We start from the raw sequence: 14,833 nt of genomic DNA, 5'->3' as shown, positions 1-14,833 counted from the left end.
TTCCTTTTCCTTTTTCTGCCAGACTGGTGCCACGAAAAGTATTTCACCGAGTCACTGCTTTATACTTTGTTGTTGTTCGTGTGGCAAGGAGAAAATAATTATTGAAAGGACTATGCGTGCGGCAGAATTTTGATTTCGATCAAAATTTTCTTTATTGCGTTCTTACTGAAACTCCGTGCATATAACAACCACTTCTGATGTTTTCTTCTGGTAACAGATCCCACCGTAAGATCAAACGTTATTCTTCCGTGGAAGAAAAACCACAGAATTTAAGTTCGAAACTTTGGATTACATTGATATGTGAATATTAATGTTTTCCGTCATTCATTTGCCACTTCCCTCGTTTCACCCCCCCTCCACACACACACACACTCACACTCTCTCTCTCTCTCTCTCTCTCTCTCTCTCTCTCTCTCTCTCTCTCTCTCTCTCTCTCTCTCACACTCTCTCTCTCTCTCTCTCTCTCTCCTGTTAAAATTGTAGTCAAAACATTGCTGTCTGCCAGGAAGGCGTTTTTATTAAAACAAATACAAATAATCTTCAACTACTATTATTGGACGAAAATCATTGATGTTATGTTTAGAAAACAAACGTAAATTCATTTTATTGATAATTACGTATTTGAATTATTTACAACATATCAATAATTATTTGTCACATTTTTCATGATGCATTTGCTCATCCCTCTTACCTTTCGTAGCCACTCCTTCCTCCAATAAGAACTAACTAACTAACTCTCTAGCCTTCTTAAACCCGAAGGTTCATGGCTGCAGCAACACAGGCCTTCCATGTTTCCCTATTTTGAGCAAGTTCTATATACTCTTTTCCATCCCTACCGATTTCCCTTAGGTCCATCTCAACGTTGTCCCTCCATCTTCGTCTTGGCCTTCCTACAGGTCTCTTACCATCAGGTTTCCCAACAAGAATCCTGTAAACTCCTCTTTCCTCTCCCATTCGTGCCACATGGCCTGCCCACCTAAGTCTTCTTGATTTAATTATTCTAATAATATCTGGACATGAATACAAATTATGTAGTTCTAAATTATGTAACCTTCTCCACTCACCTGTCTCCTCATCCCTTTTAGGTCCAAATATTTTCCTAAGGATCTTATTTTCAAATACTCTCAATTTATGTTCCTCTTTCAATGTAAGGGACCAAGTTTCACATGCATATAATACTACAGGCAAAATTACTGTTTTGTATATTTTAACTTTCAGTTTCTTAGATATTAAACGAGAAGACAAAAGTTTATGAAGAGAGAAGTAAAATGCATTTCCTGAATTAAGCCTACTTTTTATTTCCTCTTTAATATAATTTTCATTTGTTAATATTACTCCTAAGTATTTGAATTTGGAAACTGGTTCAAACGAGTTGTTATCAATAATTAGATTTTGATTATTACCTAACACTTGGTTTCGCCCTGTAAGCATATATTTAGTTTTCTCTTTGTTAACTTCCAAACCTATCTCTTTAGCAGTTTTGAAAAATATTTTAGCATTATTCTTAATTGTATTCACATCATCCCCCAGTAAGTCTACATCATCTGCATATGCTAACAACTGAGTCACACCATTTAATTTTAGTCCTTCTTTAGTTTCTTTTACCTTCCTAACAGCATATTCTAAGGCAAAATTAAAGAGCAATGGAGATAATGCATCTCCTTGTTTTAACCCATCATGAATTGTAAATTTGTCAGACATATTAATACCCACACGAATTTTACTTTCTGTTTCACTGGTGCATACTTTTATCATACTAACAAGCTTCTTAGGTATTCCAAACTCAACTAATATATTATATAGTTTATCTCTTTTGACTGAATCATATGCTGTTTTGAAATCAATGAATAGCTGATGGACATTTTGATTATATTCCCACTTTTTTTCAAGTGTCTGTCTGATGTGAAAAATTTGATCTGTAGTTGATCTGTTACGTTTAAATCCACATTGATAATCACCTATAATTTCATTAGCATATGGGGTTAGTCTTGTTAAAAGAATGTTAGATAATATTTTATATGTTGTTGAGAGTAGAGAAATTCCACGGTAATTATTGCAGTTCATTTTATCACCTTTTTTAAACACAGGAACAATTATGGATTCTTTCCACTGTTGAGGGATTTCTTCTTTTTTCCATATTAAACAGATTAATTTATGAATTTGATACATTAATGAATTTCCACCATATTTAATTAACTCAGCTGGTATTAAATCAATGCCAGGTGCTTTGTTATTCTTTAGCCTTTTAATAGCATCTTTAACTTCAGTCAAGTTGGATTCTGGAACTAAAGGTTCTGCTGTGTGTACTTCATTCACTTCTGATTTATCTCCTACATGGACATTTAAAAGGTCATTAAAGTAGTTCTTCCATCTATTTAGAATATCACTTGGGTCAGCTAGAAAATCACCGTCTTTATCTTTTATCAAGTTTACTTTAGGTTGCCACCCCTTTCTAAATTCATTTACACCTTTATATAAATCTCTGATATTTTTATTTTTGCTGTTTGTTTCAATTTCGTTAATTTTGGTTTTCAAGTAATCTCTTTTTTTACTTCTAAACGTGCGGTTAACTTCTCGCTTTATTCTATTATAATTGTTTAGATTTGTATCATCAGAGTTATTTAACCACCTAAGTCTAGCCTGATTTCTTATTTCTATTAGATTATGACATTCATTATCAAACCATGGCTTACTTTTTCTCGGTTTATGGTATCCTATACTTTCTTTAGCTGCTGATTCTATTGCATTACGTATGTGCTCCCAATTCTTATTTACGTCTGTTTCATTTATATTTTCATCATCATTTAAATCCTGCAAAACATCAAATCTATTTGACAGTTTAATTTGGTAATCTTTCTTAATTCTTTCATCAGTAAACTTTCCTGTATCAAATTTTAGAACTTTTAGATTTTGTTGCTTATGATTTATCACTGAGAGTCTTTCTCTTAATTTAGCAATTACTAAATAATGGTCACTAGCACAGTCAGCACCTCTATGTGTACGAACGTCAATTATACTAGTATGCCTTCTCTTATCAATGAGAATATGATCTATCTGATTGTGAGTTTTACCATCTGGAGAAGACCAGGTATATTTATGGATATCTTTATGTTTAAAAGTGGTACTTTTCACAATTAAATTCTTTGAGGTTGCAAAAGTAATCAATCTTATACCATTATCATTACTTAATTCATGAAGACTTTCTTTACCAATCGTGGGTTTAAATGTCTCTTCTTTGCCAATTTGTGCATTACAGTCACCTAACAGAATTTTCATATCATACTGAGAAAATTTATCAAAGACCTGTTCTAACTCTGCATAAAAATCATCTTTAGTATTATCATCTTTATCTTCCGTTGGTGCATGTATGTTTATTAAAATAATTTTACACCACCTACCCTGTAAAACTGCATATGATATCCTATCATTAATAAATTCTACTGTTTTAAGAGCCGATATAATTCTATTATTTATGAAAAAGCCTGTTCGAAAATTATGATTTTCAGTACCACCATAGAAAAAAGTATAATTTTTAGTTTTACAATTCCCTTCTCCTGGCCACCTAACTTCCTGGACAGCTACTACATCTAATTTATACTTAACTATCTCATTAACTGTACACTGAAATGCCCCAGGCCGGTAAAGGCTCAGAACATTCCAGGTGCCTAATTTAATATCCTTCTTCCTAACGTAGATCTTATCCTTAGTCCAGAGACCTCCCAAAGTAGTCCCCACCCGGAGATCCGAACGGGGGACTATTTTACCTCCGGAATATTTTACCTTGGGAACATCCATGGCCTTATATTGTTGTTTCTTGACATGTGTTTTTACAGTGCAGATTTGTCAGCTCTACGCCTAACCCCCAATATGAATGGAGGAACTACTACACAAGACGAACACAAACACATTAGACAGCACAACTACTACACAAGACAACTAAAGTTGTCAAAATAAGTAACTTTTATATATCTAAAATCTTCAAAGTAGTTTGTGTAAAGCAAATTACTGAAGTTGTAATTCCTCCAATAAGAATGAATTTACAATTTTTCTAATCTTCTCCATTTTTTAATTTCCAACCCAGTTTTCCTTGCGTCCTACATTTTATGTTTACATACAAGCGGAGGCACGCCACCCTAGCTCCCCTTCCAGACTAACACGTGTGTTCATTTGTGTTTGTGTAATTGAAACTTCCTAAAAACATAGTTCAATAATGAAAAAGTGAAATAGCCCATGTTGCTGCATAGAAAGGAGGCAAGAAAGTATGCAAATTTATATCATGGTTTTAATGGTCTGAATTAAATGCTAACCAAATATTGCAAACTTTGTGAGTTCAGATAGGCGCCAAACTCAAAATTGCAGTAGTGACACCCAAATTGCGACTGACTGCATCATGGAGAAAAATATTATTTAAGCGTTTTCATCATTGTTTAAAAATTTTAATTTCCTGATCGGGTTGTCCCAAGTATCTTTCCGTTATACTATTTAAAATGGAGTTAAGAAATAAGGTTTGTCCAATATTCTAATCCCTGTGTCAGACAACAGCACACACCACCGTTTTTTTAAGTATACAGATTTGAGATGAGATCCAACTTTGTAGCAATAAATGCATAATTTTCAACGCGGATGGGTTGGTGGCGAAACCTCCAATTAACAGTCTTGTGCATGCCTATGAAATTTTCTATTGTGAGCATTTAGCTACTATATATGTGGTAAATTCTGCTACATCTCATGAGTAAAACTTGCTTTCTTGTCTCATAATTAGGGAGCGGAAGTTGATGAAATGTCATCTTTTTTCTGACATCTCGGACACGATGCATATACACAATATTATACTTCGTCTATAACCCAAAAAAGGTAATTTTAAAGTGCATTTTTTTAGCCAATTTTCTGGTTTTAGGTCATTCTCCCCGATTTTCGGCATTTTCCCGTCATTTTTCGCAATATTCGGTGTATTGTTTCGTCATATTTCGTCACTTCTTTCATTTTGGTAATATTCTTGAGTCTCTTCACCAAGGTGAACATAGGCCTATATAGTATATCTGGCAAGATTGCAATTTACAAGCAAAATAAAACTGAACTGGTGACAGTCTTTGTTGTGTCGGGGGAAACCACCAGGTGCCAGTCTGGGGCAAACTCAGATTTAAGATCAGATAAGGAGAGGCTGAAAATACCCTGGCCAGACCCTGTTTCCATTGGAAATCCTCCTTGCATATTTTAATTGAATGTGCATGTGGTATCATTTGCTGCCTTTTTTTTGAAGCAAGATTGCATTTTGTTTAATTTCCTTTTCATTCCAATTTTGAACCTGAAACTAACAAATTTAATGGTCATTTTTTGCCTTTTTTGCGTCATTTTTTCCCATTTTTTAGGACATTCTATAGGTCATATACCTATATTTTTTAGATCATCAACTTCCGTTCCCTACTCATAATACTAAAAGTAGTAAACAAAATCTCATCAGAGAATACAAACCAAGTAACACTAAAATTCACAATTCCATCATTTTCTAAATTTAATTACCGGTTTCTCAAACGAAAAATGACTTATCATTTCGGTCGATTTAAAATAAATTTCGAATATTAAAGGTCGAAAAATAAAGGTTTGCTAAATGATCTTTGTTCTACCGTCTTTCACAGAAGAGTAACGTTTGATCTTACGGGTAGGATTTGTTACCAGAAGAAGACATCAGAAGTGGTTGTTATATACACGGAGTTTCAGTAGTAAATCAAAATTCTGCCATACGAACAACAACAAAGTATAAAACTGTGACTCGGTGAAATAATTTTTGTGGCAGGAAAAGGAAAAAAACTTTGACCACACGTGGAATCGAACCTAGGATTTCAGCTTCCGAAGCTGGCGTTTTACCGAAATGGACACAAGCAGCTGTGCGAAAAAACATGCTATTTGGGAGATTTCTCCTGAAGATTGCACTTTCACCTGTCCGACTCCAAACTTTCAATGTCCCTCTCTCTAATTACATTAATTTGAAAGCAATACGCGTCATGGTATAGTGTCTCTAAGCTGTGCACACATTGCTCACAGACTATAAGTTAATGTTATGAAGACGATCGAAGACGTGCTTTTGTGCAAGGTTAGTGTTAGTGTTTCCATCCCCTAATAATCTAAGTGCTCTAGCTTTCGTCAACATAGCAGATTCTGATATGTGGCGACGAATCTTATAAGTCAATGGCACATACATAATTATATTTTTAAATTAACTATTTGACGAAGAAAGTGACTTTTCAGGAAAATGTGAAGACATTCATCCAGCCTGTATTGATTTTGGGAGCTTTTTTTATCCTCCTCTCGTGTTCAAATTACAAGCTAGAAAAGCAGTTTGCATACCTAAGAGAAAGTAATGGAAGTGATCCTGAAGTCACATCATTTGGAGCGTGATAGATATTCTTATTGCCTTGCATTGTTTATTTTCTCCCGTCCGCATCTAGAACGTCAATTAGATTTATTTTTTGTTAGCTTCGCTTTTCTTCCACTTTCAGTTAATCGCGACGAAGAAGATAAATGATGATATTGGAAAATTGATGAAGGGACCGTCGTTTCGTTTCACTCAGAAAATCAGAAAATTCCCTGCATCCGGTGAAAAGCTTTAGTGGTAAGAAACACTACAGAGTGCTGTTTTCCCGAACCTTTACTTCGGCTGTACTGCCACACTCGATCGGCTCCGAAGCTGATCTTTAACTCAAACGAGTGTTCCAGTTCTTGTGAACAGAAGTGTACCTTTATTTTTCAAATTCAAGGGGGAAAATGCGATAGAGATAAAATTTGAACCTACATTGATACTTATTCGAAATTCGTAAAGAATTATCGTCGTTAATATATGAGCATTCCCTGACATTCGCTACGAGACTCAGCGGCAAGCGGTCCGGCGTCAGCGCTTGTCTTTCCCGGTGAACGGGGTCCGCGACAGTCTGCTATTAAAATTACAGTTTTCATATTGTGTACTAACCTTGACTACAGAAGGTGTTGAAAATTATGTCCCTCTGCTGCAACACATTCCTGGCATCTCCGAAGGCATTTACACGTGCAAGTTCGTCTACTGTAATTCTCCCGATTTCTCGTACAATACTATCTTTTAACTCACGGATGGTGTGCGGATTGATTGTCTTTGTATACTTTATTTTTTAGATTTCCCCATAAACAGAAATTGCAGGCTGACAATTTGAGCGGCTCTAAATGCTGTGGTTTTTGAAATACCCGTTTCTTGTGAGAGGCGGCGGATAGATTTCCGAGGAGACTGTTCTAACCTTTGTCCTGTCTCATAGAGTTTTTTCCTCAGTAAGTACACGTGGGTTTTTATTTCCACTCAGTTATTCAGATCTGACCCTGTTACTCTTAAAGTTTTTTACGAGGTTTAATATAGTGGTCCTATGTGGAACGGGAACACCAGGAAATTTCGTTGCAAAACGTCGTCGCACTTCTCCACAATTCCTCTTTCCATAGTAACACTCGACAAAATAAATCCTTTCTTGTAATGTAAACTTTTGTGGTGCCATGTTAAGCCACAATCTTCAACACACGGACACTACACAACACAACTTCCGAGGGAGGATTATACTTGCGTCAGTCTGCAACGTCAACAGAAAGGGAAAGAGAGCGAAGGCAGGGAGAGCGAAGAGAAAAACAGACCGTAGCGTGCGACTGTCGCGGATCCGTTCACCGGGAAAGACAATCGTTGACGCCGGGCCGCTTGCCGCCGAGTCTCGAAGCGAATGTCACGGTTTGGTTTGATTTGGTGTTTTAAGTCCACTTTATGCACAGTAAGGCTAATCGGGACTGGACCTACAGTTTAAAGTGGGATCCGAACCACTATGTGCCTCCACCGGGTATCGAACCCGGGACCCCTTGATTACAAGGCAACGACGCTACCACTGCGCCATCGGGGAGGCTCTGCGAATGTCACGGAATGCTCTGTATAATTGCTATTGAATTGCTGTGTAATAAACACTTACGATTCAAACTTATGCATGCAAGATAATTTTGTAAAAGTTAGGTTGAGGAAAGACCTTGTAAGATTGGAATTTGGTATGAAATAAACTTTCCAACTTTGGAAACTGAATTCACGTGTGTAATTTGAATGAATGTATAATTTTCTAGAAATCCGGTAAATATTTGGCTTCACAAGTTTGACTGGTTTGATTGAAGGTTAAGCTTATATTTTTTAAAATCATGTTTCGTATTAAAAATTTTACTTCAAGCAAAGATGGAAGGAAAGTGTACACATACTAATGCAGCAAACGTACTAGCCTAACCTATTCGAAATACCCAAATGCTAAGAACACTAACCTTAAATGATCTAACAGTAATTAAAGCCTATGAAAATGGATTTACGATCATACGGAAAATGGGAATATTGATGCAAGCTACTTTCATTTAGAAGTGAAAGCAAAAAACAGGAGAACACAATAAACCTCATGATCTATCATGAGAATAGTGTTAGAAGAAATTCGTATTCTAAAATCCATCCCTTTTCGGTAGACAAGCTAGATATGGTAAAAATCAAGAGAAGTTGTTTTTCAGGATACGGCGCAAGTTTTAGGAATATCAGCTTGTATTTAATTCATCCCTAACAAGGACAATTTACTTGTAACTGTACCTGGACATGTATTGAAATCGTACCATGCTGACATATACGTAAGTTCATATTTATATTGCCCCTTGTACTTGGGATATTTAGAACAGGTTGACATAAAATCTCGCTCCTTTTATACAGAGTATAAATTTAAATAAAGCAAATAGGTTACATGAAATCACAATGACTGACTGTGCAAGTGTACGAAACGGATCGTTATTCAGATTCTATATAAACTAGTAAATTTTCACTTTAGCAACTTTTCTACAGATTTTCGTTCTACATTTCCAATTACCTTAAATGGGGGTGACACAAGCACACATTTTTTAACAGTTCACTAACTACATTGCAATAATCATAAAGATTTCTTCCTGTCTTTGACAGGAATAACCGACAAAGAGAAAATATAACATCCATTACTGAGTGCAAAGGTATAAAACATGTATTTGTGAAATTTCTTTCACCTGATGTATATAATCAAGGTCGTAATGTTTGTAAAGCGGAACATAGCTTGAAGAAGTGAATACTTCTCTACTGTGGCTAGATAGTAAATTAGATATTTAAAACGTGACTTTTGAACTTTGAACTACACAATTTCAGACAACTTATGAGCAATAATACGGACATACGTAACTATCAACATTTTTTTCGTGTTAATTAAAAGAATATAATTAGTTAGAGGTTCGGCATCTGTGTAATTAATATTGCCATACACAAATTCTTAAATGTATTTCGCGCTGGTTGGACACACTTTTTTATTAACGTGTAAATAAATGTATTACATATAAACGCATACATTTACTTGTAACTGATCAGGACATAATTATGTTTAATTTGCGATAATAATTATTATTATTACTGTGAAATAAATACATTTACAGGAACTCTTTAGAACAACTCGCTCATTCAAATACATGTATTTCGCCAAAACACACGACTAATCGTGACTATTCTTTTGATGTCATCAGTCCTTTGACGTCATTAGGTTGCGGCCTGTATACGGAGTATACACGAAGTATACGCATCTCGGAGGCCCCGGTTTGTCCCAACCAGTAGACGACGTCACATAGAGGATCTAAATTTTCAGAAGAATAACAGTAATGTAACATTCAAATCGAATATAAGGTACGGAGCCGGAGTTCAGAAGTTTATTTGCTCACTTAGGTGAGGGTCCACAACTTACCATCACACGAAAATTCCAAGCAGAATATAGGGCCGAGGTCCACCTCTAAAAATTTAACTTGCCTATGAATCATTGCGAATCCAAGGTGAATATGGTGTGACGCAGATCGAATGCAAATAAACATCGTCATTAACGTGTTCTTACGATTTTTACCAACTGGCTGTAACACACAGTAGTAGATGCTAGTCTGAGGTCTACATATTGAATTGAAAACATGCATAGAGAACGAGTATTATCTTCAATACAGCTGAATCGTATGATTGCTGTCCATGGGTATGTGCTAATATTTCATCATTCTGAATAACAATTTCTTTTAGAAATAGAAATATATTGTGTTGTACACTATAACTCCACTACTAACATATGAATACAATGTGCGATTCAGTGGGAGATTTGGTTATTGGAATTGAACAGCTTTGGAATTTCTTTTGCGTAGAAATTTTCCTCAGGGCATTCCTTTGAACTGTGTAGATGCAGAGAATGGCTAAACCCAGGCCCGCATTTAGGGAACATTTGGAGGGGAATGCAGCTTTCGGCCTCCAGCTGCAAAGTAGCTTCCACTTGGGAAACAACTGCTTCAAAAGAGCCGCAAAATAAAAAAAAAAGATACATTTAAACGTGCTAAAAATGTGAAAAATATACTAAGAATTTAGCCTAACTTGGTCTAAAAGTAATAACTGAAATTGTATACAGGGGAAGGTGTCTCACGATTTTGTTAGTCCCGGCTCTTCATATGAATTCAAGCGTTACTTTACAAATCATAGAATTCAAATTGAATTGAAAATACTTTCGCGTTCGTTTTGTATTTTTTCACAATGCACAGATATCAAACGTACACCACTTAATCTACTGTCATCCGTGGTGCCGCTGATCCATGTTTTTACGCGCCAAAGGGTACTTTAAAAAAAAAGTAATAATTCAAAATGACGGGCCGTGAAATATCAAGGTCCGATTTCAACTTTGGAAAATGATTTCCACCCTTTTTGTAATATTTTCTGCACCATAACTGACTGAAATTTCTTGAAATTAAAACCGTTTTCTATTCCAGAAGTGAAAGAACAATCACTCGAAGGTGAATAGTGTGTATAAATCGAGATTTTTCACTGCATCGGGAAGTTTCGAAAATTTCTGGAAATGGACCATTTTTTCAGTCCCAAACTTCAGAATTATAAATATTTCATTCCCAATCCCGTCCCGACCATTTTTTTCCATCCCGTATACCTCTAGTTACGGCAGTCAACGTCATTCTAATGTCTCTTGTGGAAACGTTTTCTTGTTGTTTTGTTGGACATTGTAGTTAATTACTGTAACTGACAGCGTAAATCACAGAAAACAATATTCTTTGTGATAAGATATCGCTACAATTTCACCATTCCAATTACATTAACTTTTTCCAGAAATCGGGGGGGGGGGGGTCCCCACTGGCCTCCGCGTGGCACCCTTGGTTCTTTCAATCAGTCAATCATATCATTACTCGTCCTCATCTTAGCGATTAGCCAAAAGTGGCAGCAAAGCGAAGTAGATAAACCAAGTCAACATGGACGTCCGCAGGATTTTTTCCAGGGAGGGGCAAGGAAGGTATTTTTTCAGGGGGGGGCAAACGAAGACAATTTTTTTCCAAAAATAGTGTTGTTCCCTAAATAACATTGCTTAAATTTGAATTTATGGTGTTCATGCAATAATTAACACATATTATTGTGGTTAAAATGAAATTATATGTGTGAAATACATACTTTTTGGTTGACTTTTATTTTCCAGGGAGGGCCCCCCCTTCCCCCCCCTTCCGGACGTCCATGCAAGTCAATAAAGAGGGTTTACGAATTTCAAATTCCTCAAAATTTTGATGTTGACAGATTCAGTGCGCATTTAATAGCTCATGTGATGTGATGGCATTGCTACAGTATCTATAAAGTTCCTTGAATGCATTTGAATGCAATTACACAAGTATTGATTATAGTACTTTTACTAATATTTAATTGTTATTGAAATGTAATATGTATTAATTAATTAACATTAGAAAAATGTACAGGGTGTCCCTAGAGGCACTTTACAACTTTGATGTCACAGCACAACTTACAATTGACATAAAGAAACATACCATATCCCATTTGATTTACCAACACATGAAGTTTTATTCTGTATTAGTCCACTTCAACGTGCGCACCTCTGGTGGCACCTACAACATCTAATAGAAATTCCAATTTGTCCATATCCTCGTAGCATTTCCCTGTCAACTGTATTAATGGCAGCTCTTATTTTGACTTCAAATCATCAAGATCAATGACAGGTGTGCTGTAAACTTTGTTTCTGACACAGCCCCAAAGAAATGTCAGGGGATCTAGGAGGCCAGGCAATTGGACCATCTCTTCCAATCCAATATGCTGGAAATGTCCTGTCCAGGACATCTCATGTCTAAGACCCAGTGTGGTCGTGCACCATCTTATTCAATACCTGACGAAAAATTCAAAAAGCTTTAGGCTTTGGTGAATCACCTACAACAAAGTACATTCCTCTATGTCAATTAGAATTTGTGTTGTATGACATCAAAGTTGTAAAGTACCTTTTGGGACATGGTAGACATCAATATAACCAAATTTTAACTACGTGCTTACTGTAAATATCAAAAGTTTGTACCTGCAATTTTCTACAGCTTCTACTCCAAAAGTTGTTCTCGGTAATAATTCGTAAACCTGAATTACATATGAACTTATATTTATTTATTGTACGGGTTGGTTCAAAAGTAAAGGTAAAAAAGGTAAAGTTCTCCCCTGTGCTTAGCACCATGCCATGAAGGCGTATAGGGGGTGTGGGGGTAATGCCCAAAAGTAGTACAAACAAATATCAGATTGTTAACAACATGAAAATTGTAAGATATATTCATGCTAGTATTTTTTATGATAAAACTCACCCATTAAGATATTTTAAATACTTTATTTTACCAGGTTTTCCCATACAGGAACATTTAGAAATGAATTAGTGAATGTGTTATTTCAGTCATCAGGAAAGAAGATATAAAAACTTGTTTATAATTGTGACACAAGTTGAAGTTTTAGTAATGTGGGCATGTTTAAAATTGATGTTTCTGTATGTATCTCAGTAACTCATTTAAATACGTATGGAGAAAACTTTATAATGCGGAAGTACTATTTTTTCTGCAGATTGTATTTTCTTATATTTAATATTGACCATTCATATGTATTAGTTTCATTGTTACTTAAAATACTATTTTTCATGTTTCAGAATATTCGTGAACCGAAGTCTCCATTTGGAAAATATCAAGTTCTATGGCTTCGATATGGATTATACTTTGGCTGGTAAGTGTCCTTTTTTGTGTGTGTATCAAATTCAATGTAAAAGGCCGATGTGGTTCTCAATAAAGTGACTTCATGCATGCTGAGAGTTGTTGGCTGACATGTAAAAGGTGTTCATGTTGTACACAAGGAAAATCATTTCAATATGAAGAGTTAAGGCTTAATAGAAGAAAACAGATACTGTAGATTAATACAAGTGGTGTTTAAATGAAACCAACACTTTTACTTGTACTAAGTAAATAATGCATTTACTGATTTAGTAAGATAATACATTTACTGCATTTGAAACCATATTTATTTCTCGATGTAGCCCTCTTTTACATTTATACCAGAGGCATCTCCTGAACGCATTCGCAGCATGCATTCAGGAGACTCCTCTGATTTATACACTTGTTCCATCAATGTAGAAAGATTTGTCAAAATTCCAGAACAACTGTTATCCCACAACCAGCCTACTCCACTGATTTGGCCAAAGAAGACTTCTTCCTCTTCCCCAAGTTGAAATCAACCCTCAAAGGTCACAGATTCCTGACTAGAGAAGAGATTAGGAGGAATTCGCTACGGGACATACATACCATTCCAGAACTGGAGTTCCATTCCAGCAAGCATTCCAGTACTGGAAGAAATATTGGGAGCAGTGTGTGCACAGTGGAGGGGAATACTTTGAAGGAGGCCAGTCCAAATAGCTGATGAATATTACGATTTTCTCCATTTTGTAAAAGTTCGGTTTCTTTTTTAACAGCCCTTGTAGTTGTGTTGCAAATGTAATACCGGGTTTTCGTAAATGATTGTCGGGGTTTCCTCATTGTTGTAATCGATGTGGGTGAATGACACGGTGAACACAAATGCACGATATTGTTGAGAAACTCAACAAGTTGTGTTCCTTATTTGTTTCATAGACCTCTGTCTCCTGATTCTGCCACCAGGCGGCAGTTTTCCAAAATGGCGGATATTACTAGCGAGAAGGCATTCTGTGTCCTTGAATATCACGCAACGAGGTCCGTTACAGTTGTGCAACGACATTTTTGTGCGCGATATCGGAAAGATGCACCGTCAGACAATTCGATTAGAAGGTGGTATGCACAGTTCAAAGAAAAAGGTTGCATTTGAAAAGGCAAGAACAGTGGTCGACCATCAGTGTCGGAACATGATGTGGAGCGAGTTCGTGAAACCTATCTACGGTGCCCGAAGAAATCGATTCCTGCTAAATCCAAGGAACTAAACATTCCGAAGACAACATTATGTAGTGTTCTACGAAAACGGCTAAACATGGAACCATACCGCCTAAGTCTGCATCAAAAGCCAACACGTAAGGACCGTCGTGTACGGGAAACGTTCTCCAGCGATATGCAAAATCTCATGGCTGACGATAACAATTTCATCGAGAATTTAGTTTCCACTGACGAGGCGACATTACACCTAAGTGGAAAAGTAAACACACACAATGTGCGCATATGGGGAACGGAAAATCCTCATCCTCATCAGGTTCGGGATCATTGCTTAACAGAAAATTACCACAACGTTGGATTGGGCGGAGTTATGAGGATGAAAACCTTTGATCATGGTCTCCTCGTTCACCTGACCTTTCTCCTTGCAATATTTTTTTTATCTGGGGATACGTAAAATATACCGTTAGCCATTACCCACTACCATTGAGGAACTGAAAACACGCATAACGAATTCCATCAACAGTGTTACACGTGATATGCTATCCCGAGTGTGGCAGGAAATGGACTATCGCTTAGATATCTG

At 36.3% G+C, this 14,833-nt stretch overlaps 1 protein-coding gene across 6 annotated transcripts in view; it reads left to right on the top strand.

Annotated features, from left to right (window-relative positions):
• Nt5b (5' nucleotidase B) overlaps positions 1 to 14,833 on the top strand; it is an 87,122-nt gene that overhangs the window by 50,092 nt on the left and 22,197 nt on the right. For 5 of the 6 annotated variants that reach the window (XM_083134633.1, XM_083134632.1, XM_083134631.1 and 2 more), the window contains one exon: positions 13,011 to 13,084. In XM_083134633.1, coding sequence (XP_082990759.1) covers positions 13,011 to 13,084 — 74 coding nt within the window. Of the gene's footprint in view, positions 1 to 9,913; positions 10,044 to 13,010; positions 13,085 to 14,833 lie in introns of those variants that run through there. The other variant, XM_083134634.1, reaches the window with a different exon arrangement.

The sequence above is a fragment of the Lepisma saccharinum genome, chromosome 1 (assembly GCF_977018435.1).
Source record: "Lepisma saccharinum chromosome 1, izLepSacc3.1, whole genome shotgun sequence".
In the NCBI taxonomy this organism is placed as follows: domain Eukaryota; kingdom Metazoa; phylum Arthropoda; class Insecta; order Zygentoma; family Lepismatidae; genus Lepisma; species Lepisma saccharinum.
This window is presented reverse-complemented; position numbering and strand designations above follow the sequence as displayed.